The 27,593-nt window shown below is 42.9% G+C and overlaps 1 protein-coding gene across 1 annotated transcript; it reads left to right on the forward strand.

The window, feature by feature from the left end:
- The first annotated feature begins 2,566 nt into the window (after nucleotides 1–2,566).
- Nucleotides 2,567–26,608, forward strand: TCEA1 (transcription elongation factor A1). The gene is made up of 10 exons (XM_055432003.2): nucleotides 2,567–2,795; nucleotides 11,634–11,696; nucleotides 13,203–13,308; nucleotides 17,118–17,205; nucleotides 18,068–18,213; nucleotides 19,325–19,381; nucleotides 20,360–20,514; nucleotides 22,641–22,787; nucleotides 23,416–23,487; nucleotides 25,070–26,608. Exons 1-10 carry the CDS (start codon nucleotides 2,733–2,735, stop codon nucleotides 25,076–25,078), a joined length of 906 nt encoding a protein of 301 aa, XP_055287978.1. The 5' UTR covers nucleotides 2,567–2,732; the 3' UTR covers nucleotides 25,079–26,608.
- Nucleotides 26,609–27,593: the final 985 nt, after the last annotated feature.

Below are 27,593 nucleotides of genomic sequence, written 5' to 3' on the forward strand. Positions count from 1 at the left end.
TTTAGGTCATATCTGAATGGTCTAGTGGTTTTCCCTACTTTCTTCAATTTAAGTCTGAATTTGGCAATAAGGAGGTCATGATCTGAGCCACAGTCAGCTCCTGGTCTTGTTTTTGCTAACTGTATACAGCTTCTCCATCTTTGGCTGCAAAGAATATAATCAGTCTGATTTCGGTGTTGACCATCTGGTGATGTCCATGTTTAGAATCTTCTCTTGTGTTGTTGGAAGAGGGTGTTTGCTATGACCAGTGCGTTCTCTTGGCAAAACTCTATTAGCCTCTGCCCTGCTTCTTTCCGTGCTCCAAGGCCAAATTTGCCTGTTACTCCAGGTGTTTCTTGACTTCCTACTTTTGCATTCCAATCCCCTATAATGAAAAGGACATCTTTTTTGGGTGTTAGTTCTAAAAGGTCTTGTAGGTCTTCATAGAACCGTTCAACTTTGGCTTCTTCAGCGTTACTGGTTGGGGCATAGGCTTGGATTACTGTAATACTGAATGGTTTGCCTTAGAAACGAACAGAAATCATTCTGTCGTTTTTAAGACTGCATCCAAGTACTGCATTTCGGACTCTTTTGTTGACCATGATGGCTACTCCATTTCTTCTAAGAGATTCCTGCCCACAGTAGTAGATATAATGGTCATCTGAGTTAAATTCACCCATTCCAGTCCATTTTAGTTCACTGATTCCTAGAATGTCTATGTTCACTCTTGCCATCTCCTGTTTGAGACTTCCAATTTGCCTTGATTCATGGACCTAACATTCCAGGTTCCTATGCAATATTGCTCTTTATAGCATCGGATCTTGCTTCTATCACCAGTCACATCCACAACTGGGTATTTGTTTTGCTTTGGCTCCATCCCTTCATTCTTTCTGGAGTCATTTCTCCACTGATCTCCAGTAGCATACTGGGCACATACCGACCTGGGGAATTCCTCATTCAGTAGCCTATCATTTTGCCTTTTGATACTGTTCATGGGGTCCTCAAGGCAAGTATACTGAAGTGATTTGCCATTCCCTTCTCCAGTGGACCACATTATGTCAGACCTCTCCACCATGACCCGCCCATCTTGGGTGGCCCCACACGGCATGGCTTAGTTTCATGGAGTTAGACAGGGCTGTGGTCCATGTGATCAGATCGACTAGTTTTCTGTGATTATGATTTCAGTGTGTCTGCCCTCTGATGCCCCTGCGCAATACCTACTGTCTTATTTGGGTTTCTCATACCTTGGTCGTGGGATATCTGTTCACAGCTACTGCTGCTGCTAAGTCACTTCAGTTGTGTCCGACTCTGTGTGACCCCATAGACGGAAGCCCACCAGGCTCCCCCGTCCCTGGTATTCTCCAGGCAAGAACACTGGAGTGGGTTGCCATTTCCTTCTCCAATGTGTGAAAGTGAAAAGTGAAAGTGAAGTCGCTCAGTCGAGTCCGACCCTTAGCGACCCCACGGACTGCAGCCTACCAGGCTGCTCCATCCATGGGATTTTCTAGGCAAGAGTACTGGAGTGGCTTGCCATTGCCTTCTCTGCTTCACAGCTGCTGCTGCTGCTGCTGCTGCTAAGTCACTTCAGTCGTGTCCGACTCTGTGTGACCCCACAGACGGAAGCCCACCAGGCTCCCCCGTCCCTGGGATTCTCCAGGCAAGAACACTGGAGTGGGTTGCCATTTCCTTCTCCATTGTGTGAAAAGTGAAAGTGAAGTCGCTCAGTCGAGTCCGACCCTTAGCGACCCCACGGACTGCAGCCTACCAGGCTCCTCCATCCATGGGATTTTCTAGGCAAGAGTACTGGAGTGGCTTGCCATCACGGCTGCTAGTGATGGTTAAACTGGGTGTGGGGTATGTCTGCAAACTGCACGAGATGGTAGTCCAGGGTATTAACTGGGTAAAGACCTACGTAAGGAGCCTACACTCTCCAGTATTGTATTTCGATTTTCTACCTCGGTTTTGGGTTGTTAGTAATAACTTTTTACATTTCAACTTCCTCACTTATCTTCAGAGCAGGTGAGACGTCTTCATCAATTTCCTTGATGAGAACGTTACTGTCAACGATTATTCTACTCTATTCAAGGTACAGCGTCCAAAATTCTGAGTCAGGAATTCTGAAACAAGATTGGGCCCCTGTCCTCACAGCGTTTACAAACGACTTTAAAAAGAAACTCTTACAACGGCCACATCCTTACGATACAACGATCTATTGAGGGGGATGGAGAATCCAATTTCCAGGCAGCGGTCGACGGCGGGGAAAAAGCTGGGGTTCTCACCACCTTCCATCCTCCAAAGCCGCCGGGGCTGGGGGACACCGAGGGGGGCGTCTCTGCCGGCGCCACGGCTCGCGGCCGGACGACCAGCAGACCGGGGAGAGGCACCAAGGGACCGCGGTGGGGAGGGAGGGGGGCGGGGCCACAGGGCGCGCGCTGGAAGCTCGGCGGCGCAGCCCGCCCGCTTTCACGACAGCCGGCGAAGCCCTGCAGCCCGGCGGGCCTGTAGCCCAGCTGGTCGCTGTCGATTGGTGACGCCTGCTCAGCGCGCGCGCCGCTCGATTGGCTCTGCCTGCGGGGGAGGAGCGCCGCCGCCGCCGCCGCCGCCGCCACCGCCGCCGCGGGCTCGGTCTGTGAGGAAGCGCCTGGGCCCGGCCTGCTGAGGCGCCTCTCAGACGCCTGGGCTCGCCCGCCGCCCGCCGGCTTCGCGCACTTCCCGTCCCACACGGCCGGGCGCGGGGCAGGCCCGCCGGAGCCATGGAGGACGAGGTGATCCGCATTGCCAAGAAGATGGACAAGATGGTGCAGAAGAAGAACGCGGTGAGCGCGGCGGGCGGCGCGGGCCGGAGCGAGGCCGGGCGGCGGGCGGGGACCGGGCGCGGGAGCCCGGCGGCCTGACGGGGCTCGCGACCCGCGCCGCCCGCCCCCACTGCGCGACGCCGGCGAGGCCTCGTCCAGGGGCGGGGGCCCTGGCCCGCGTCCTGGGGAGAAAGTCTCGGGGGAGGGGTCCAGTCCAGCGTCCTTGGGAGGGGAGGCCAGGGGGGCGAGTCCTGTCCCTCGTCGTGGGGAGGGGGTCCCGGGGCGGGAGTCCTAACCCCGCGTCCTTGGGAGGGAGTCTTGACAGCGGTGTCCTGTCCCGCATCGCGGAGAGGGGGTCCTGGGGATGTGTCTTGTCCCGCATCCTGGGGAGGGATCCTGGGGGGTGTCCTGTCCCACGTCCCGGGGAGGGGGTCCCGGGGCAGGAGTCCTATCCCGTGTTCTTGGGAGAGGGTTCTGGTGGAGTGGGATGTCCTGTCCTACATCTTGAGGAGGGGGTCACGGGACGGGAGTGCCATCCTGCGTCCTTGAGAGGGGTCTTGGGGGGGGTGTCCTGTCCCGCATCGCGGGGAGGGGTCCCTGGGGTGGGGTCCTGGGGGGTGTCCTGTCCCACGTCCCGGGGAGGGGGTCCCGGGGCAGGAGTCCTATCCCGTGTTCTTGGGAGAGGGTTCTGGTAGCGGGGGCTGTCCTGTCCCACAAACCGGGCAGAGGGTTTCGGGGGTGGGGGGCTCCATCCCGCGGCCGAGGGCCCGCTCTGAGCGCCGAGCCCCGTGGGGCCGGTGCAGCCGGGTGAATCTTCGTCGAGGCGTTCTCACTATAAACTTGACGGTGGCCGAGCCTCGCTGGCTTAGCCCAAGAGTACAGGCAGCCCTCGCCGTTTGAAAGAATCCGTTCTCTTTTTCCGGGCTCCTTGGCTAAAAACGAGAAAACTTCGAACAGCGGTTTGTGATCTGTTTTAGACACGAAGCTGATAAAGCAAAATGTGAAATTCCTGGATCATTTTTTTTTTGTTTTGAAGAGGGCTCAACATGCCCTCGATTATCTCAACTGTCCTCCATGTTTGTGTAGCAATTAAAAAGGTGAACGATGCCAGTGTGTTTGGCAAGCTGCTAAACGTTGTTTTTTTTTTAAATAGTGGATCTCCTTAGGCAGTAGAGTGCAGAAGGGCTGTGTCTAAGGCACACACCCCGACGAGAGTGTGCTGCTGGGCGGATTTGCGCAAGTGTCCTGGCTGGGCCTCTCTGGGTGCTTTACTGTTGGTGCCAGCAGGGTTTTCTGTCACTGATAACGTGTTTATGTGGATGTGTTCTCCTGTGGTTTGTATGAGATGTCCCAGTTTCTGCATTTCTGTCCACTGCCTGTGCCACTTTCAGTCCCTTGCCTCAGAGCTGTCTGTTGTTCAGTCGCTCAGTTGTGTCCTCTCTTTGCTATCCCATGGCCTTCAGCCCGCCAGGCTTCCTTGTCCGTCACTGCAAAGCCGTCTGTTTTCAGCTAAACTGAATTTTCAAACTAACTCAAGAGAGGAAAGGGGTGCTCTGGTTTGTACAGCACTCTAGAGAAAGCACTTTACAAAGCATCTGTACAGGGGCATTTTGGGATTCCAGACACAGCTGTGCTGCATCCATTTTACAGAGTAAGAAACCAAGTCAGGCCAAGTAGTTCCCCAGCCTGCATTAAGTGTACACTGTGGAGTAAGCCGAGAGCTGAGTGTTCTGCTGTACTGCATGCCAGAGCAGGACACAGCCTTCAAACGTAGTCTCTTCAAACGTAGTCTCTTCCTCTTTTCTTTTCACAGGTGCATTGCCTAGCGTGTGATTTCATAGCCTGTTAATCTGCATTTGCAATTTTGGACTTTTAAAGTATTTCCTGTTTGTTTTCTGTTCTAGACAGTTGCCTTTGCTATTTGTTTTTTCTATTGATACAGGCCGTTCATTGCCTATGCAAGTGATGAATTCTGTGTATTTCATTGGCTGAACATTTCTGTTATTTTGCTTAAACTGGCAAGTTTTTTTCTCTGCCTAGGGAACGCTAGACTCCCACAATAGAAGCGTAACCTAGGGGAAAAGGCTGTTAGTTGGATAATTTTTTTCTCTAACTTGGGCTGTATAATGAATCCTTTAATCATCTAGTGATGCTTGTGTTTGTTTCCTTTCCTTGTAATAGATGTTTCCTAAAAATGAGGAATTTCCTAGTGAGCAAGTATTGAGAACACCAGTTTATGCTTATCTGCAGTTCTCAAATTATAAAGACATAATGCGTCAACAGGAGAACGAGAAGTACCACAGATAAGCCTCAAGTCTCATTTTTCTTCTCAAATCTTCTATTTTTCTAGTAGTACAAAACTTTACCAATATAAAAGCTGCCCCCCGCCCCCCACCAATAAAGGTAAAATTGACAGGCTCTTTTACTTTTTTTCTTCTCTCTTTTCCTGTCTGTGTTACAGAAATTCAGATAGGCAAATGAAATAGAAAGGGAAACAGTCTAAATGACTCTCCCTCCTGGCCCACCAGCAGCCCATGAAAGCTTTTTAAGTTCAGTAATTTATCAGAAGCTGTTCTGGGGTATTGTAGGATTATGATAGATTTGTTTCTCTTTTTCGTGTGTGTGGCTTCCAGATTTTCTCTACAAGCTGTTTTTTATACTGCTGAAAAAATAATAGTTGTCCTCTGAATTGAAGTTAAGTGCTGTTGTTAGATAGTGCTTTACTATCATAGTAAAAATCATAGGTGTCACTTTTAAGTAATAATAAAAACAGCTTCCATTTATTGAGCTATTACTCTGAGCTAGGAATTCTTCTCAGTACTTGCCTTATCTGATTTATTCCTCAGACAGTTTATTGAGCTCAGTCTTAACTTCAAGTCTAAAAAAGAGGAAATTGGGCTTCCCTGTTGGTTCAGTGCTAAGACTCCATGAGTTTGATCCCTTTGGGGGATCTAAGATCCTACATGCCATGCAGTGCAGCCAAAAAATAAATAAATAAAAATCTATTTAAAAAAAATAAAAATGAGGAAATGAAGTATTTAGGCGCTTGAGTGAATTCTCAAGTCTAATAGCTACAGGGTGGCCAAATGAAGATGTAAATCTGAATCTGTTTTTCGTCAAAGCCAGTACCACTCTGTTCAAGCATCTGCCATTCCAAACTTCTCTCTAGAAGATCTGGGTCTTGAACCTTGTCTGGGTACACTGGGCAACCAGGGTGTTTGCTGTTGTGGGGCAGACAGGTTTCTCTAAATATCCGCACAATATCCTGACCCTCGTGCTGCCCAGAATGTTGCCCTGTATGTGCACTTGATCTTAAACAGGGCGCACTTTGAGGCCATGATGAATCACATGAATTAGTTCCAAATTTTCAGATATTAGCAATTTTTTACATAAATTTTCTTTTTCTTGCCATTTTGACTTAATGTCAGTAAGCAAGTCTGTCTCCTTGGTTCAAATTCTGACTGTTCTGAACTTCAGTTGTTAGGGTTTAAAATTTTTTTTTGGTAGTAAATTGGATACAATTTAGTAAAGATTAGATGAATATAAAACTCTTGGCAGTGCCTAGGATATGAAGGACTGACATAGAAGCTAAAACTGCAATACTTTGGCCACCTGATGCGAAGTGCTGACTCTTTGGAAAAGACCCTGATGCTGGGAAAGATTGAAGGTGGGAGAGGAAAGGGACGACAGGATGAGATGGCTGGATGGCATCATCAACTCAATGAACATGGGTTTGGGTAGACTCCAAGAGTTGGTGATGAACAGGGAGGCCCGGCATGCTGCAGTCCATGGGGTCGCAAAGAGTCGGACTTGACTGAGCGACTGAACTGAAAAAAAATCTGGTTTATCTTTGTAAAGGATTTGTAACACTAGACTTAGAGGAATCAAGTGAGAACTTAGAATTTTCAAGTTCATGGACACATTTAATGAGTGATGTTGAGATTTGATTATTTTTTTCTTCACAGAAGGCTCGGGGCTGAGTAGAATTAAATTGCAAAGAGAGAAATTGAAATTAGATGTTAGAATTTCCTAGGTGCAGGGATACCTGAAATATGTACATTTCTACATGAGTTTGAGTGAACTCCGGGAGTTGGTAATGGACAGGGAGGCCTGGCGTGCTGTGATTCATGGGGTCTCGGAGAGTCGGACACGACTGAGTGAAGTCTTAATCTTACCTGGGTTGGAAAAAAAACCCCAAAAACTATGGTTTCCATATCAGGGTTAGATTAATTATCATAAATCAGAATTTAGAATGACTACGCAATCTTTTTAACAGTTTTATATAGCTGTACAATATAGTTCACCCTTTAAAGTATACAATTCAGTGGTTTTTAATGTATTCTCAGATTTGTACAGCTATCACCACTATCTAATTTTAGAACATTTTCATCACTCCGGATGGAAACTATCCATTAAGTAGCCCCTTACATAGTCACCATATCTCCCCCCAACCACTAATCTACGTTCTTTCTCTCTTAATTTGCTTATTCTGAACTTTTCATGTAAATGGAGTCATACAGTAAGTGGCCTTTGGTTTCTTTTGCTTGGAGTTTTCCAAGCTTGTCTGTGTAACAGCATGTCAATACTATGCTCCATTGTGTTGTTGAATAGCATCCCTTCATTCTGATGGATATATCACATTTTGTTTATTTACTCATTGTTTGATGGACATTTGGGCGTTTTCCATTTTTTTACTATTATGAATAATCTAAGAATATTCTTGATCAAGTCTTGGTGTGGACATATATTTTAATTTCTGTCGGGTGTATGCATTTCTATAGGAGTAGAACTGCCAGGTCATCTGATAACTGTGTCTATGTAGCCTTTGGAGAAACTGCCAGATGGTTTTCCAAAGTTGTACTATTATTCTACATTCTCACCAGTAGCGTGAGGGTTCAAATTTCACCACATCTTCATCAGTACTTGTTATTACGGCTTTTTGATTATAGCCTTCGTAGTGGGTATAAAGTGGTATCTCATCGTGGTGATTTGCATTTTTCTGATGACTAATGATGAACATTTTCCAGTACTTGGTGCCCTTGCATATTGGAGAAATGTCTGTTCAGATCCTTTGCCCGTTTTTTTAATTGAGTACTTGTATTAGATGGGGTAACAGTGGAAACAGTGTCAGACTTTATTTTTTTGGGCTCCAAAATCACTGCGGATGCTGATTGCAGCCATGAAATTAAAAGACACTTACTCCTTGGAAGGAAAGTTATGACCAACCTAGATAGTATATTAAAAAGCAGAGACATTACTTTGCCAACCAAGGTCCATCTAGTCAAGGCTATGGTTTTTCCAGAGGTCATGTATGGATGTGAGAGTTGGACTGTGAAGAAAGCTGACCGCCGAATAATTGATGCTTTTGAACTGTGGTGCTGGAGAAGACTCTTGAGAGTCCCTTGGACTGCAAGGAGATCCAACCAGTCCATTCTAAAGGAGATCAGTCCTGTGTGTTCTTTGGAAGGACTGATGCTGAAGCTGAAACTCCAATACTTTGGCCACCTCATGCGACGAGCTGACTCACTGGAAAAGAGTCTGATGCTGGGAAGGATTGGGGGCAGGAGGAGAAGGGGGCGACAGAGAACGAGATGGCTGGATGGCATCACCGACTTGATGGACATGAGTTTGAGTGAACTCCGGGAGTTGGTGATGGACAGGGAGGCCTGGCATGCTGTGATTCATGGGGTCACAAAGAGTCGGACACGACTGAGCGACTGAACTGAACTGAACTGTATTACTAAGTTGTAAGAGTTCTTTATATTCTGAATGCTGCTGCTAAGACGCTTCAGTCATGTCCGACTCTGTGCAACCCCATAGATGGCAGCCCACTAGGCTCCCCCGTCCCTGGGATTCTCCAGGCAAGAACACTGGAGTGGGTTGCCATTTCCTTCTCCAGTGCATGAAAGTGAAAAGGGAAAGTGAAGTCACTCAGTTGTGTCCAACTCTTTGCAACCCCATGGACTGCAGCCTACCAGGCTCCTCTGTCCATGGGATTTTCCAGTTAAGAGTACTGGAGTGGGGTGCCATTGCCTTCTCCATTATATTCTGAATATTAGACCCTTATCAGAGATGGGGTTTGCATATATTGTCTCTCATTTTGTGAGCTGTTGTTTCACTCTCTTGATAGTGTCTTCTGAAAGATAAAAACTTATTTTTCTGGCTGGTGTGACTTGTAGGATCTTAATTCCCCAACCAAGGACTGTATCTTGCCAACCATCTCTTATATGTCAAGCACTCTAATTTGATACTTCTTAGATGTTATATTACCTCATTTGATTATCTTAACTAAAGTTTAGTGTAGTATGTGAAGAAGCTGAAGCTTGAAGAAGCAAAGTAACATGCCCAAGATCTGATAATTAGGAATTGACAGAGCCTGGATTTTAATCTAGATCTACCACATACATGTGTGCTGTTTGTGTTCTGTGTTGTTCCTTCCCTCTTCCTTGAACAGAAGGCTGTTTGGATCCTGTACAGTCTTGTATGTACTGGGTTCTCATGATACCATATTTTATAAAGCACTTCTCTCTGATGACAGATAGGAGTACCAAGGCTGTAATAAAGTAGTCTGTAGCTGTTTATCTTTTAGCCAGTACTGTGAACTAAATTTGACTCTGGAAGTTGAGGCAGACTCTTTCTTTCTCTTGCATCATTGTCTGTAGGAGATGCTGCAATCGAATAGACTTGACCTTCAGAGGCAGGTGATGATTAGGGACTGTTTAGTAGTGCTGTTTGCTGGAGCTCACACAGAGCAAAACTGCCCCAAGGGTGGGACTATAGAATGGACAGAGAGCAGTGACGTAGGCCAGGAAACTGGACTCTTGTCCCTTTGCAGTACCCATTAGTATTGCCTCTGGCAAATTACTTACCTTCTCTGAATTCAGGGTTTTGGGTTTTTTCTTGTTTAATTGAGGGTTTGAAGTGGAGGCTCAAAGATTTCTGCTTATTTTTGGATTGAAAATCTATGGGAAAATCTTTTGGTTTTTAAAGCATTTTGGTTTGGGGATTTGCAGATACAGGATTGAAGACACAAAAATGGCATGCGTATAAAAATTCTTGATTAACAGTAAATTTAGAGTCAGTGTTTTTTTTTTTTAACAGCACTAATGTTTTACTATTTTTAGTTGCCTCTAAATAAAAAGAAATTATAGAATTTATGATCGGGAGAAATCTCTAAGAGGTGGATCCTTAAAATCCTTTATAATGACCTGTTTCATAATTTCTGTTGAACTTGTTTTTAGCTAGGAGGTTTTCTGGGTTAAATTGAAAGGATGTATCTGTTGCCAGAAGAAAAGTTGATACTGTTTTATGCTCCAGGGCCCCATCTGTCAACTTTAAATGGAAGGATGATCTGGCTAGAAACCTTTGCTTGATTTTAAACTTAAGAAATACTGTGATACCATGAGGTTCCATGCTTGTTCCGTGCTCCAGGCTTTCTGTTTTCCCAGTGTGTGGTGTGTCTCACTGGTTCGTGGAGTGCCTAGTTTTCATATTTTAATATTTCAGAAAGCAGAATGAGTTACACGTGTTGCTGGCCACATGGCTGTTGAGATGTACTTTCACAGACAGAACATCCAGCCCAGCATTCACATTGCGGAGCAGGTGTCAGTGACTTGGAAGGAAATCTGAGAGTAGTGGGGTGTTCTGGGCCCCCCGAGAAGCCAGTGGGAGAAGAGCAGTGGGGTAAAGGCATCAGGCTCACACACCCAGAGCCCACCCTGGTGCCTGCAGAGAGCTGATGGCTCAGAGCTCTTTTATGGATTCTTTTATCCAATGTTGTGTTACTAGTGTTTTGACACAGCTTTTTGTGGGCTAAAATCAGATATTATTGAATCTGAGTCAATAGGCAATTCATAAGTGTTAGACTCTGCAAATTAGTTTCAGAACCACCAGCTTAGCCAGTTTTGACTATATTTTTCTATATGTAAAAGGTAGTATGACAAAAATTCCAAGTCTAAAGGCACTGCAGAAGTAAAAAAAGAAGTGATAAGAAAAGTTTATGATAGTTTAATAGATTTTTTATTAGTGGTATGTAGAATAATGATCTGTCCAAATATAGTACATTAAGTCACTATTAGACTAAATGAAATATGATAAAGTTAAATGTATTAGATGAACTGAACTGAACTGAACTGAACTGAAATGTGGTTGATTGAATGAGTATCATGTTGGAATGTTGGCCATAAGCTGTAGGTGGCACTGTTGCTTCTCATGTACTTCCAGCCACCTTAGCCTCAGTGCCAAGTCTCATCTTCATCAGCTGCTTGGGAGCCTTTGATTGTAGATGGGAATCAGAGCCCTGGCAGAAGATGGGCCTGTGAGCTTAACAGAGACCTCACTTCTGGATTTCCTTTCAGAATTTGCTTCTTACCATGCAAGAACCAGGTAGACAGCGGTGTCTTTGAGTCTAAGCTGTGAGGTGCAGAGGCGTGGTGAGAATTCTAGAGAAGCGGTATCTCCACCACCACCACTCTCCCACTCCTGCTTCCATAGCTAATTGCCCTGCATGGAAGTCTGGGGGTATTGTACCACCACAGTGAGAAACATTGCATATTTCTAGTTGGGACACATAAACAAATACTACTGAAAGTAAACTTTTACAAGACAACACATAGGTGCTGGGTATAACCCAATAAATGGATTTTATGATCCTCTAGTGAGTTGCAGCCTGTTTGGAAAACTCTTTCCTCTCTCTTTTTTTCCTCTTTCATCTGTGTATCTGTATCTCTGTATACCATTCTCCTCACATGAATAAATGACTCTCAGTGAATTGTGGATAGCAAAATATACATTTAAATCTCTGGTTACTCTTTGCTTTACTCTCTGGAGAATTTAGTTTGAAATTATTTTATTTTATAGGCTGGAGCATTGGATTTACTGAAGGAGCTTAAGAATATCCCCATGACCCTGGAACTATTACAGGTATGTGCTAACATATGTCATAATTTTTGAATAGGTAATTGTCACAAAATACTGAAACATCTTCAATACCAATATAAGTTTTTTGTATTTTCCTCTTATAGTGTAAAACATTATTAACTTGTTTTTGTTTTTTTTAAAGATGTAACATAAATTAGTAATCTACTGAGTTACCATCATAGAAAAATGTTGCTTACTTTTGAAAGGTTTTCTGCATTCAAGTGCATGGCCTACCGGCTGAGAAGGCAGTGCTTTAGACAAGTTCTAAAGCATTCTAAAGTTCTAACAGTTTTTCTTCACTGAGAAAAGTTCTTAGAACATACTATCTTTGCAAGAAAGAAACTACTTTCTGTGGGGAAAACATCCCCCAAATGCTGATTTCAAACCACCTTGTGGTTTTAGAGTGGTGAGTCCCCTGTGTGTGTCTGCTGTGGAAACTTCCTCCGCTGTGCTCCACTCTCCGAGAGAGAACACAGAGCAGTCCAGTCAGATACATATTCTAGATTCTTCAACAGCTGCCCCAAATCTCTTTGTTGAGTACATTGAGTAATTTAAAAGGAAATGTTAAGGATCCATTTATTTCTCAGCTTTAAAGTTTATAGCAGGGGCTCCCTTTTGTATCTCACTAACAATTTCTTTTGTTATTTTATTTCTTCCATAACCATATTTTGAGAGATTGTCTACTGACAACCTGAACTTACTAATTAAGTCAGCATTTTTTATTTATCATCCATAATTGGCCATCAGAGCCTTTATGTTCTCTGAGCACAGTTTGAAGACAGTTGATGTGTGGGAAAAGAGCGTGGATTTTGGAGGCGACAGACCTGGATTAAAATCCCAGTTTTGCTATTTAGTAATGGTGCGATGCTGGCCAGGTTATTTATTGGCACTTCCAGTCTCTTTGCCTTTAAGAATAGGGATGATGATCTCGATTTTAAAGGATCTTGGGATGGTTGATGAATATGGGTGTTCCCAGCATGCCCCTGAACACATATATCACCACAAGTTAAGTTGTCTGTATTCTGGGAAGTCCATTTTTAGTATCTGTGATTATGTGCTGGTGTTTAACCTTGTGTGGACGGTAGTATTTGTTTAGGTGTCCTCCTTATAAGGTGCAGCACATGATGTACACAGTAATCTGTGCAAGAGAATGTGAAGAAGTAAAGTGGGTGTGTGTGTGAGCCATGGTTGCATGAGCCATGGTTGCATCTGCCTGCCTTGCATACACGCATAGACACTCTTTGTTCTGTTCTCTTGTGAGAGAGACTGACTTCATCTTACTAGTTGACCAGCCTCACTTCAGTAGCGAGTGAACATGCCTGCAGATCTCAGTGGTGAGACCCTTGATGTGTGTGTCTTAAGTCTACAGTCTACTGCTAAAAGAATACATACAGTTGATATTTTTTCTGTTCTAAAATGAAGAGGCATCTGGAAAACAAGTAAATCAAACAGTGAATTGCCTGAAATAAAATTGCTTGTATACATTTTTTTTTTGTCATTGCCTTGCAGTCCACAAGAATTGGAATGTCAGTGAATGCTATTCGCAAGCAGAGCACAGATGAAGAAGTTACATCTTTAGCAAAGTCCCTCATCAAATCCTGGAAAAAGTTATTAGGTATCTTCCCTTACATATATTTATGATCTGGTTTATTCAAACATTGAGTTGTTGAATTTTTTTTTTTCTTTTAATGAATATAGGTGTTTCAAAATCAGTACTTTACAGTCTGGGGGGGCGCTTTAGTCTGAGCTTGAGGGTTCTGCTTTTTAAGCTAGTTTAACTTTTTTTAGCTAGATTTAACTTTCTTGTCTTTTTAATACTTATAACTGATTGCCTTTTTTTCTTTTTTTGGCCTCTTTATTTTTCAATTGAAGGATAATTGCTTTACAGAATTTTGTGGTTTTCTGTCACATCAATAAGAATCAGCCATAGACTCATATCCCCTCTCTCCCCATCCCACCCTTCTAGATTGTCACAGAGCCCCTGTTTGCGTTCCCCAAGTCATACAGCAAATTCCCATTGGCTATCTATTTTACATATGGTGTTGTAAGTTTCCACATTACTCTCCATACATCTCACCTCCCTCCTCCCCTGGATTGCCTCTTTAAGAAGAAAAATTTTCCCCGAGGGGAAAGTGTCCCACTTTTTGAAAAAAAAAACTATTTCTAACTTAGAGAAAATTTTCAAAAATAATTCATGTGTCATTTTTCTAGGGCATTCATCTTTAATATTTGCCGTGTTTCTTTCGTCATAGTCTCTCTCCTCTTTTTCTCTTTATGTATATCCTGATACATACACTTTATGTTTTCCAAACTATTTCCGAGTAGGTGGATCTCTTTTCTTTTACTCTTTAAAACTTAGGTGTGTGTTTTCTTGGAACAAGTTTATAATTCAGGAAATTTCACATTGGTACAGTTACCTTAATCTGCAGTGCACTGTTCGTTCCAGTTTTGTCAGTTGTCCCAGTAATTACTTTTCCAGCTTTTTTCTCATCCTTAAGCTTTATTATGTCTTGTAGAACATTGACTTTTGAAGAACACATGCCCCCTCCTCCCTTCCCTCTGTTGTTGTGGTGGGGGGGGTGTCTGTTTTTGGCCTGCGCAGTGTGTGTTGCAGGCTCTTAGTTCCCCAACCAGAGACTGGATCTGGGCCCACTGCAGTGAATGCGCTGAGGCCTAACCACTGGACTGCCATGTTCCCTGTTCGGGCTTCATCTGGCATTTTCCCATGACTAAATCTGGTTGTGCGTTGGTAGTTGGGGTGCTGTGCATGTGTGTTCTGTCCTTCTGGGGTGTGGTGTACAGAGATAGGACGGTGTTATTGCTGAGACCCAGCCAAGGTGTATACTGCATCACTGATGATTTCTCCTCATGTCTAATAGGAGTTTTGTGAGAATCACTTTAAGACCCTGAAACTATGGTGCTCCCTGTCAGACCTTCCCCCACCCCGAGTTGGTATCCCCCTGATTATTGCCCAAACCATTTTTACGGTAACAGTTGCAAAATTATGATTTTCTAGTTTTTCTACTTTTTCAGTTTTCATACATCATCATTCTGTAAGAAGAACCCTCTTCTTGCCTCCCAGTCCTTTTTCTGTTGTGAGTGTGGATGCATAGGTTCATGTTCTGTATAATGGATTATAATCCATTCCTGCTCATATTTATTTTGATATTTACATTGTCCCAGGTTTGACCAGTGGGCATCCCTGCAAACTGGCTTCTGTGTCTCTTTGACAAGCTCCTTGTTTTTTGTTCATTTGTTTTTTAACCTTCCTGCACTCTGGCACCACACAACATGCTGGGCTTATCTGTCCCAGCCATCTCCTGAGAATCTACCAGCCGCAAGTGGAGGAGAAAATTTAAAAAGTGAAGCTTTTAAAACTTCATAGATAGCAGCAGTAATAATAAAAGACCTATTCCCTGGTGGCTCAGAGGTTAAAGCATCTGCCTCCAATACGGGAGACCCGGGTTCGATCCCTGGATCAGGAAGATCCCCTGGAGAAGGAAACAGTAACCCACTCCAGTATTCTTGCCTGGAGAATCCCATGGACGGAGAAGTCTGGTAGGCTACAGTCCACGGGGTCGCAAAGAGTCGGACATGACTGAGCGACGGAACGGAACGGAACATATAAGAGCTTGGAAACCAGTAACCAAAAATTGTAAAGCCTTTGAAATTTAGAAAGTTCAGCCTTAAGAAAACTAACGAAATATAGGATCCTGTATTAGATTCCAAACCAGAAAGGATTGCCGTTTAGGTTGTTAGCTAGATTTCTGGGAGATTTCCTACTGCTTCTGGGTAGCACAGTTCTGAATACTTAAGACACACTGTGTGTGGCCTATATTAGTACACTTAGTCCTCCCAGCTGTCCCGCGTGCTCAGGGCTGCTGTAACCCCATTTGTGCTGAGGCAGTTGAGGGGCTGAGGGATCAGGTGCCTTGTTTGTGCGCAGTAGGAGGGGTACTGAGCGGCTGAGCTAGGGTGTGAACTGAGCCCTCTGAGCCGGGCTCTGCTGCGTGGCTCACCACCCTCTGCTCAGAGGCTAGAGTCTTTCTTCGACCGTTCCTGCCTCTTATTTCCCTGCCTTCTCAGAGGGCCACCCTAGTGCACACTGCACCATGGCAGCGTTACTGCTCCCCCACCAGCACTAGACCTTGTTAGACGGTACTGCCTGATTGTATTGCCTGTCCCTGGTGGCTCAGATGGTGAAGAATCTGCCTGCAATGTGGGAGACCTGGGCTAGATCCCAGGGTCAGGAAGATCCCTTGGAGAAGGAAATGGCAACCCACTCCAGTATTCTTGCCTGAAGGATCCCATGGACAAAGGAGCCTGGTAGACTGTACAGTCCATGGGGTTGCAGAGAGTCGGACACAATGCATTATGTGACCTTTCTGAAGCCTTCTACCCCCTGTTGCTGTGGAAACATGTCATGGTCCTTGTTCTGTTTTGAAATGTCATCGCTGATCAATGCTTTCTTCCTCATGATACCATAGCATCTTCAGACCTTCAAGGGAATTATAGAGTAAGGGGGGGCAATACAATTGGTCTCTGAGAACTGACATGTGTCATGAGGACTGGATTCCCATGATAGTTCTGGAGTTGTGGTTGGGACCGTCCTCTGTGAGTCAGTCCCGTCCAGAGTGTCTGGGGACACTCAAGCCCCCTTCTCCGCCGGGAGCTGGATGGAGTGTTGGGGTGGAAGCTTACAGCTGCCTGGGCAGTCCTTTCTCAAGGGTGAATGTTTTTCCGTGTTCTGTACAGAGGGCAGTGGAGAACTGAGTTATTCATGCAGCTCTAGGACTTGTATATGGATCAAAAAGTAGACCAAACTGGGGTAGTTCACGCAGTGGGTCCAAATATTTCTGAACCCAGCTTCAAAGCTGTTTTGGTTGATATAAACGTGAATGTTTCTTTCCAGTGCTAAACTGTTGCCTTCACCCAACCTATTTTATGTACTTTATTTTCCCATGTCTGATGACTCACTTCTTTAAGTCTTAAAGCTTATGCTTTATTAGTATTAATAACCTGTATTAGTTTTCAGATTATTTAAGGTAGAGGAGATGCTGAGTAGGCCTAACTAATAATCCTAAAGTATATTCTATGATATACTGTTATGATAGATTGTTTACTATCTCTGAAATATTTATTTGTATTTTGAGTACCACCTCAAATTATTTTACTTCATGAAAAATTATCAAAACAACATTGTTATATATACTTTGCACTTTAATTTTTTTTAATGTATAGTGTTTTTTCCATGTACATTTGCTAATAGAATAGCTTGCGTAAACTTGATTTACTTGTTAAAAGCTTAGGATTTTATTGGGTTTTTTTTTTTTGCTTGCATAAATAGCTTGATAACATGTAATAGTCCTGTTTTTTGTTCTGTTTTAACAAGTGCTGAAACTTAGGAATTTCATAAATTTTCAGATGGACCATCAACAGATAAAGACTCTGAAGAAAAGAAAAAAGATTCTGCAGTTACGTCACAGAATAGCCCTGAAGCAAGAGAGGAAAGGTATTTCACTTCATGGAAGCTCATGTGTTTTGGGAGACAGAGGTCATGGAGGTTTCAGAAAACACAGGACTGACCTTAGAAGGCCTGCGGAGTGGCTGCCGGGCCCATGCGGGCTGTGTGTGGAGGTCGGCTGGGTTATGGGCAAGGGCATGGGGCTACCTGCCGGCAGGGAGCAGCAGGTGACGTCCGTGGAGTGAAAGGCAGGATTAGTTTGGCAGAACTAATTGGTGGAAATCCTTACTGTGGTAAAAGTTAACTGAAACCAGTCAGAAAATATTTCAGTAAGAATCTAACACAGCAGGTTAATCAGGAGTGGTTGAAGTGATTAGGTTGACTGGACAAGTTATTAACTGTTGCGATGGTATTGATGTTTTTAGGGAGAAATTAGGAGATGTTTGTATTTTCATGACTACTCACTACATGTGGTTTTTATCCTGAAGCCGTGTCTCGTGTATAAACCTCACTGGTTGTCTGGAGCAGGGTTTGCCAGTGTTTTTCTCTCTGGTTTTGTTCGAGAGCGATCACAGTCTTTGTGCCCTCCCCTCACCCCCTGTTCATAACTGAGATCCCGTCTTTTCATGTGCTGTATTGAGCTGTAATGTGTGTTTTCTGTATTAAAAATATTGTTTAACGTTTAAAAGGAGGCTCACGGTTAAAAAAATACTTGTCTCATCTTTACTAAAAGTTTTAACTTCTTTTTAATCTATATACAGGCAGGTTTTTTTTTTCCATTTAAGAGTCACTGGAATACTATTTCATTTATTTATGTCCAGAATTACTGTTTTAAGAGAGTAATGGTAATGATACTCACTTGAAGAGAGTTTTCCTGACTTCTTTGTGTGTGTGTGTGTGTGTATTCTAGCAGCTCCAGTGGCAACGTGAGCAGCAGAAAGGACGAGACCAATGCCCGGGACACGTACGTCTCATCTTTTCCTCGGGCGCCGAGCACTTCTGATTCTGTGCGGTTAAAGTGCAGGGAGATGCTCGCTGCTGCTCTCCGAACAGGAGGTAAATGTCGTCGCTCAGTCCTTTGACCAAGGCCGCCACTGTCCTGTCCACCTCGTTTCATCCTCTGGGTGGGATCCCGATGGTCGCTGCCCCTCACCGCCCAGCCCAGGGAGAGGGTGTTGTGACGGGCGTTACTGAGAGCAGAGAGGCACAGGCATCCAGGCCTCTGCTTATTACGTGTGATTCTCAGAAACAGTAGGCTCCTTCCTTCTGGTGAATGTTCCCCTGAGTTGTAGTTATTTAAACTCTTTTTCACAATCCTTTTTCTCCTCACATTTAATCTGCAAACTCAGTATCCCCCCCACCTCAGATTGAGAGTTAACGATACTATATTACTGTCCTGTTGTTAAATGTTACTGTGACATATAATAAGTTTTATATTCATAATTTCATTTCCTACTTTTTTAAGTGGGAAAGAGATCTTGGTTTATATATGGGAGCTTTAATTTAATTTGGAGGTATTCATTCCTATGTAAAATTTTGGATTTAAAGTTTCATATATAGGAATATATATTTATTGTCTTCTAAAAATTCATCCTTTTCTATTATACTAAGCCCTAGTTAGTATGACCTATTTTTCTTCTTACTCTGCCTTTTCTTTACTCTGATTCCTTTATTATCTCTTTATGTATATTTTGTTGTTTCTTCCTAGTTTCTTTTTGTTGCCTTCTGTCGCTTTGAACATTTGCCTAGAAATCTTCTGAGTGTGTCCATATATGTGATTAGCAGATGAAATGAATGGTTTCTTTGCATGGAAGCCTGAGGCAGGAAGGAGACAAGATAGTTGTTTGCATAAGTTTCTCTGCTGTCTGTGGGAACAGCCAGAATTTCTGGAGTTGTGAAATGAGGGATTGCCTGCTGGATTGCCCCCCGATCCTGAGGGATAAGGCATCATCCATGCAGAGCCCTGTGGGGACACTAGTTGAATCCAGAGGAGGAGCCAAGGGGGGTCACAAGACCAGATTCTAAGGAGAAAATTCTGAAAGGATTCTTTGTACAGGGCAAGTGGGGTTGAAGAAACAGGAATACAGTTTAATTGGCTCTGTACTGAAATTTTCTTTTAATATGTTGTAATCTTTCATTCATGACACTTCTCTGTGTCTGTGTTTAGATGACTACATCGCCATTGGAGCTGACGAGGAAGAATTGGGATCTCAGATCGAGGAAGATATCCTTTGCGTGTATATTCATAATGGTGTCAAGAATCCACTAGATTATTTTTCCTTCCTGTAAAGAATAGAAAATCTTATTCTACAGTTTCTGTCTAGATTGTGTTGGTGGGAAAGTGGAAGTCTTTCTGTGACGTGTTATTCTTATTTTCCTGTTATGTAAAAGTAAGACACAAAATGGTGATAGTGCTTTTATTTTTCCGCCTTGCAAATTGAGACTGTAACATCTCATGGACACGTGCTAGTGAGTGTAAAGTGGGGTCTCACCTTGTGCGGGGGAGGGAGGGGTGCTCAGCAAAGCATAGAAATCCCCAGAGCTCGTCATCCTGTGCGTTCACGCTGGATGCCTCAGAAAGAGCTCTGGTCGGGGAGAGGGAGTTTTGTACATGGGTCCGGGGAGCAGAGGCCCTCTAGTGACAGATGACAGTGTGCCACGGGCCTGTCCTGGCTGAGGGGTGGCTGCTCTAGGGCTGGGCCCCTGCTGGAGCCTGTCCCATTGAGAAAAACCGCCTGCTAACCTGGCTTCTTGCTGAGCCGGAAGGAGATGAAGCTCCAGGCCACTGCGAACTGTCTTCTCTCAGAAGGCCCTCAAGGGAGCTGTGTGGTCTTTTGAGGCTTTGGGGATCCTTGGCAGAATGCAGATTTGGGCCAGGGAAAGCATGTATAAGTTCAAGCTCTTTTTCTAAAGTTTTTTCACTCAGATTGAATACCTGAGTTACATTTTTAAACCCTTTTAATCTGTGTCACTTGGCATTAAACATTGAGAAAGTATTGCTCATAGCATAAAATCACATAGCATACAATCACTATTTTTTGCCAGGTACTAATCAGGAAATCAGTCAGAAACAGTGTCTTATTAATTTAATCTGAATTGGAAATACTGCATAGAAATTTCAGGAATTCTTATCATGGCAGAATAGGAAAAAAATGATCTTAGGACCTTTATAATTTAACCTTTTTCCTTAACGGCCTAGTACCTATCTATCAAGAAATAAGGAATACCGACATGAAATACAAAAATAGAGTACGAAGTAGGATATCAAATCTTAAGGATGCCAAAAATCCAAATTTAAGGAAAAACGTGCTGTGTGGGAACATTCCTCCTGACTTGTTTGCTAGAATGACAGCAGAGGTGAGTGTATTTGAATATAACATTTCTGTGATGGTATTCCATGATGTCAAGTGTAAAGTCTGTTTAAATCATGAAGTACTGAATAAATACTACATATGTAATAACCATCCTAATACACTTTTATACACAGTATAAACAGTATACTAGACAAGAACTTAAGGTGATTGAATCTGTTAACATCAGTACTTTGTCCCTTTCATAACTGTACCATGATCTTTGAGTGGTTGCCTTATTAAATTGTTGTCAAAAATAAAAATGTTATTTATTGTAGATTCATGTAGAATCAGAATTAAATTTCTAATTGCAAACAGACTTTGTAACCACTAGGCTCTTTTCTTGGTTAAATACTATAAGATTGGCTACATCTTATTGACTATCCTTATATTTATTTAGAAAGTGATGCAGAAAATGAAATTCATTGTTTGCTTTTTTAGATGTAGCTGTTCATAGATATAAGCTAAAGTGTGTCTACAGTCTCACTGTCTTACTGAGCATCCAAGTGAATTTGTCTTTCTATATATAACTAATGAAAACTGTTATATTTTTAAGATTCATTTTTTAAAACCTCATTAGAATAATTTAAAACTTTCGCAAAGTACAGAGTATAGTGTAATGAAGTCCTATCTACCCATTACCTCAGCTTCAAGTATATTAAGTAATTTGTCACTTGTTTATCATCTATCCCTTCTTTGTTTTCTTTCTTTCCCCTGAATTATTTTTAAGCAAATTCCAGACATTATATCTTTCTACTTCTCTATCCTTGAGAAAAATCTGTAAAAATCTGACATTCTTTTTATGTAACTACACTGTCATCACTGCATCCAGCAAGTCTGATGATGATTCCTTGGTGTATCTGCTATCTGGTTTATAGTCATTGTATGTTCCTGGTTGTGCATTTGCTTTGTATCAGGATCTGACGTCTACATGTCACTTTAAGCTTTGTCTCTTAAGACTGTGTATGAACATAGTCAGGTCTCCTTTTTCAGCCCCCTTTTCTTCCATGACATTGACCTATTGAAGAAACTGGTTTATCTCTTGTGTATCTCACACTGAATTGCCCGTTTCTTCCTCATTATGCTAACTTTTCTGTCTCCATTCTTTTCTGTGAACTGGAAGCTAGTTTTGTAGGCTTAGATTACATACAGGTTTAACTTTCGCTGCACAGATGCTTCTTCAGTGGTCCTTCATACTGCATCACCTCAGGAGATAACGTATCTTGTTCTCCTCTTCGGGTGTGGAAATTTATCGGGGATTTGTGTACAGACAGTCTCACTCCTTCTCTGTGAGGTTCTCTACTGGCCTTCCATCTCCGTGTTCAACCACTGATGATCCTTGCCGGAACTGGTGATGTCATTAGGAGATGCAAAAGAGGTTTCCAGAATTCTCAAAGTCCTTTCACCCTTCTTAGCTAGTTTTCTTTGATAAAGGAGCACTTGCCCTGAGTTTAAGGCCATTGGTTAAGATAGGAAAGGCAGGTGTGTGTGTAATTCTTCCCTGTGGTTAACAGTTGTCAGAAGGAGTGGTTGGCGCCACACTAACCACCAGTGGGGCTTTTGTTGCCATTTTTGCATGTGTTTGTGCTCTACTTTTTTAAGTGTTGCCATGGACTTGTGACTCTCTTTATCCAGTGGGGTAGGTCTTTTCAGTGATTTATCATAATGGCTGAAGAAATTATCCTCTGTCTGGTCAATGGAGCTCTGTCACATAGCTCCTCTGTCCAGTGATGTGCTCACAGTGGTCAGGCAGCTCCCATGTTTCCTGGCACAATAAGATACCCTGCCTGTCTTGTGCGTTTCTTGACTCAAAACTGGAACCAGACATTCCTCTGAGGCCCCTGGTTCCTTTTCCGGCGACGGAGGTGGGTGCAGTAGTAGAGACTGTGGTCTGGATACGCTCATCACTATTGATTGCATTAAATGCAGTTTTCACATACAGACTTCTGAGTGTTTGGGGAAAATGTAAGAGTAAGCAAACTGATGAGTCCTTTGAGAAAAAATATGATATTTCACTTTCAAAAGTTTAAAAGTTGATTTTGATCCTGTTGTTAAACTGTTGGAGCATAAACAGCATTCTACATGTGTATAGAAGGTGCCTGTAACTGGGTGGTATTGCTGTCCTTGTGATAGGAGATGGCTAGTGATGAGCTCAAAGAGATGCGGAAAAACTTGACCAAAGAAGCCATCAGAGAGCATCAGATGGCCAAGACGGGCGGAACCCAGACGGACTTGTTCACATGCGGCAAATGTAAAAAGAAGAACTGCACTTACACACAGGTTTGTGACTGTTAATAGACTCACTTTCATACTAAGGCTTACAACTCCTGTTTCAAGACAAATATCAACTTATTTTCATTTGGCTGGTTTTGTTAGTATTAAGAATATATCCTTATACTTGAGATCTCTCTCAAAACATATCACAATAACTTGGTGTTTCTAGTTACGGTCTTAGAGCAGATGTCAAGTTCTCAGTCACAGAGGATGGGTATTTAAGGTTCTTCTTGCTGTCTGACTTTTAGAAAGGTTTTGGCGGTTTTTCTCAGAATGAAGTATTTGTAATTTTTACGTTTTTGCAAATTTGTAAGAAAACTGAGAGGTCTTTTAACTAGTATTTCTGTGCTTCTTAGTTATGGAAATTTTTCATATTTGTTAGCCATTTATCAGTAGTATAATGTGTGAGTTTAGATGATTTTCCCACTTATCTGGGATAAAGATGAGAAGACAAGGACTTTTGTTTGGAACTGTGTGTTCTTTCCTTATTATTTCACTAATTTATTAATAGCTTGTTTTGAACTGTTACACATTTTACTGTGCTACCATTGTAGTTCATGTAGGATATTCTAATTTAGGTTGAATTTTCTGTAGTATTGTGAAAAGCAGTGTTTTTCACCCAACTTTGCCATAGGTACAAACACGGAGTGCTGATGAACCCATGACAACGTTTGTCGTCTGCAACGAGTGTGGAAACCGGTGGAAGGTAGGGCCCCCCGGGGGTTTCCCGTTTCACCTGGCTCTGGGAGGTGGTTTCTCCCTGGGGTACTTACACCGCCGGCTCTTCTCTGGGGGCTGTGCCGTGTGTCCCATGCTCATGCTGCCCCATGCTGGGGAGGCCAAGCCTGGCATCTGTCGTGGATCACACTGTTTGGTACTCTGCTAGAACTAGAGCAGTGACTTCGTACACTGCCCTCTGCGTGGTCTTGGTGCAGGAGTCACAGGGTCGGATCTTAGAGGTGTAGCTCCTGTGTCGCCATCCTGTGCGCACACTGTCATTTCAGGGGCTCCCATGCTCCTTCTTCCGGAACACATGCACGTGTGTATGGTTGCATAAATGTTTATACTGGAAAAATAGCTGTACCTCACTGAAATCCAGCCCACTGGTTTTAGTGTTTATTCTAGGAAATCCAGATGATCACTGCCATGATCTAGTAGGCTTCTCATAAAGCCTTCTTTTGTGTTGCCTGTGTTCTCCTAAATTAGCCCCACACATGCAAATTATGTTACATGAATGATTCATTCTTCAGTGATTTCTGTGAGCCACAGAAACATCACACCTAAAACAGAGGTGGGGATGCTAGGAGCATGTGACTGGGGACTCCCATGGGAGGAAGGTGGGCTTTGGAGCCAGACACGCTTTGGGCTCCTTTGCCCCTTATTGTTGCTGAACTGTGATATTCTCACAGACAAATATAAATAAGACCCACATTACAGGTCATGCTGAGTAGTAGAAATGTTAGATTTAAAAGTGCCTGGTCATTGTTGATGCTCCAAAAATGCTATTTGCGATTAGTTTTGTGTGTGTGTGTGTGAAAATTCTACAAGCTTCTTTTCAGGTTATTCTTACCTTAGACTTTTCCTTACTTTGAAACAGTCACAGAGGTTAAAGCATTTCCTGAAATCAGAAGTGAACAAAAAAGATAGTTGGAGGAGGGCCCTAGCAGTGTTCCAGGTGTGAGGCCAGTGCCCATTTCGTTACACACAGATTCTGTTCTTGGGCTTGGAGGCTATGGTGCTGACAGTGTCTTCATGGCTTGAAGCAGTGTCTCCCTGTCTGGAGCTGGCAGTTTCTTTAACTGGTCTACAGGAAGGATGTTCATGCTGTTCAGCCCTATTGGGCAAACCTGGTTTTTCCAGCGCTCTCCTGGATTTGTTTAGCATCATAAGGAGGAGGCAGACTGGGTATATTATAGTTTGTATTGAATATAGGCAGTTTGCTGCAAAGTGCTGACATAGTTCCTATTGGATTTAAGAAAATTCAATGTAATGTAGAAAGCTGATGCCTGTGGTGGCTTACTCTGGAAGTTCAAATTTGGAATTAATGTTTTTAACCTAAGAATTAAGGAGAGAAGTGTTTAATAAGAAATATTTTATACTGTTTCTTTATGTACACTTAGAAGAGTCAAACACAATATAGGTGACTGTTCATGTCTGGAAAATACAGCATATTTTTAAAAAATGCCTCTTAAGCAGTGTCACGTGTATGCTGTGTTGAACAGGGGAAGGAGGTACACCCCATTGTCTGTGTTTAAAGGTCTCACAAAATATTTCTTCTTTTTTGACAGTTCTGTTGAGTTGGAAGCATTGGCAAAACATCTGGACCATTAAGAAGATGGATTTTGTAATTAGCTTTAAGACTAGGTCAACTAGCTAGTTTTCCTGCAAATCAGATTTTTAAAGTAACTTGCCTCCCTTGGGTTAGTTTCTGGTTTTGACATAGTGTCCCTTCCTTAAACGCCTTCTGTAGTTTCAGGTCAGTAGGGAGACCACATAATGGTGTCTGTTTCAAAACTTTTTTTTTTTCTCATTTTTATAAGTAAGTTGATATTAAACTTTTGGCAGTTAATTTTTACCTTTTTTTTTCTTCTTAAAAGAAAATGTAACAACTTTTTTACAATATGAAAAATACACAGTAGAATGTTATTCTTCTCAGTTAATACACAAGTGGAAATTACTTTCTTTTTTCCTATATTGGCATGTACCTGCAAATATTAAAAGAGGGTAAGAGGCAGTGTAATTATGAGTTTATCAGACATGGTGTGTATTCAAGTAATACTTGACCAGCTTATCTAAATTGTATATAATATTTGAACTAGTATATGAAATTGATTTTAATTATTCTGTTCACAAGTCTGGGATAATTAGATATTATTTTGCATTTGTAACTAACTGTGATCCTCATTTCTTGTAATTTCTTGTACATGTATATTACTTGTTCTTAATAGATTTTGGCTTTTGGAAATATGACTTGACTTTGTTGAAATCAGTTTGGTTTGTTGTTTATTTACCTGTTTGACTTTGTAGTGTATTTTAGTTTTGCAGAACACCGTCGTAATTTGGTATGCTTTTCATAAATCCCAGACAGTAAAGAGTGGAAAGTTTGGACCATTTTTTCCTTTTGTAGGAAGACACTGGGAGGAAGATGTTAGCATTTTAAAATAGTGTGGTTCCTGTGAACAGTTCCTGACTTGACTTTGGTTTGGAAATCTGTCCTGACTGAGGACTTTAAGGCTTATATAGATCATTAAGCTGTGGTCTTTCCATATGGAGGCTGACGGAGCACATTTCTGTCCTGACTGGCTTGCTGCCTCTGTTACACAGGAGTAAGGCTAAGGGGCAGACGAGTGCATGGGCTATAACATGGCCCACGTTTATGGGACGGACCTTGCAGTTAAAGTGTGTGCCATCTGCTTGGTTGGGAATAAGGAAGAATGATCTCACACTGGCTGTAGCACATCTTGAGTCCCCAGTTACGAGGACCACATCTCATCCCGCTCCATCTCCACTCTCTGACCCCTATGGAAAGACTTCAGCACTAGCTTGCACACCCCCCTCCCTCCCTTTCCCCACTGCTCACCGCAGGTCAGTTTGATGCAGTAGAGAAAACATCCAGAAGTCCACATGAAGACCCCACATGTAAGAATTGGCCACTGGTGCCATCCCACCTCCACTGTGTCAGGTCACAGAGTAACCTTTTATCACTCGGAAAATAACAAATTTTTGAAAGAATGAGTGTAAGAAGAATAAAATTAAAATAGTCCCACTTTTAAGTGAGCCATTTTTAAATTTGTAATTCAATAAAGTTTCTTGTTATTAAACATGTATCACATTTTGTCATTTTATTTGGATATCGATACTTGCTTTATTTTTTGTTTAAAAAGTTCTCCTTTCCCAACTATTAAGGTGTTTTTAAAGTGCAGTTTTAACTAATGTTTGCCTGCTTGTGGGTATGAAGGGACTGGTATCGAGCAGTGGTGCAGAGCACGTTTGTTGTCTCCTCCCTGGATCCCGGTGAGGGATTCAGGCTGGTTCAGAGCAGAGTACGTGCGTGCATCCTGTTTATGCACTCAGTGAGATATGAGAAACCAAACAGGGAGTCTTAGATGGGGAATCGCCAGGCAGTTATAAAGTAACCGGAAGTAAACAGTTCTCAAGGGTAAGATAATGTCTATTTCTAGGACAAATCAACTGTGTTAAATCAACATGAAGGAACTAAGATGTTGCTCAGTCGCTAAGTTGTGTCCAGCTCTTTGTGACCCCATGGACTGCAGCACACCAGACTTCCCTGTCCTTCACCATCTCTGAGTTTGCACAAATTTATGTCCATTGAATCAGTGATGCAATCCAACCATTTCATCCGGAAGGCAGAAGATCACCACCTTGGTTTTCCAGCCCCCCTGAGAGTAATGAGTGTGCATGTAAGTGTTAGGAAGCCATGGCAAGAGTTCTGAGACACACACACAGACACACATGCATCACATTCTACATGCCTCACAGATGGAACAATGTTTAAAGTATTAATGCTAGACTTCCACAATGTTTGCCTCCAGTTCAAAGTATAATTTGGGGATTTGAGGTATCAAAAACAACAAAGTGGTGAGATTTAAGGAGTTTTAATCAACAGTGACTCTTTCCTGCCCTCTGCGGCTCTCCACCTCCACCCCATTTAGCTGTAGAAAATTAACCATTCAAGAAGAATTGAGGGACTTCCCTGGTGGTCCAGTGGTCAAGACTCTTACCTTCCATTGCAGAAGATGTAGGTTTGGTCCCTGGTAAGAAAATTAAGATCCCATATGCCGTAGAATACAG

The sequence above is a fragment of the Moschus berezovskii genome, chromosome 16, assembly GCF_049115385.1.
Source record: "Moschus berezovskii isolate FMDL1 chromosome 16, NW_MosBer_1.0, whole genome shotgun sequence".
NCBI lineage: Eukaryota > Metazoa > Chordata > Mammalia > Artiodactyla > Moschidae > Moschus > Moschus berezovskii.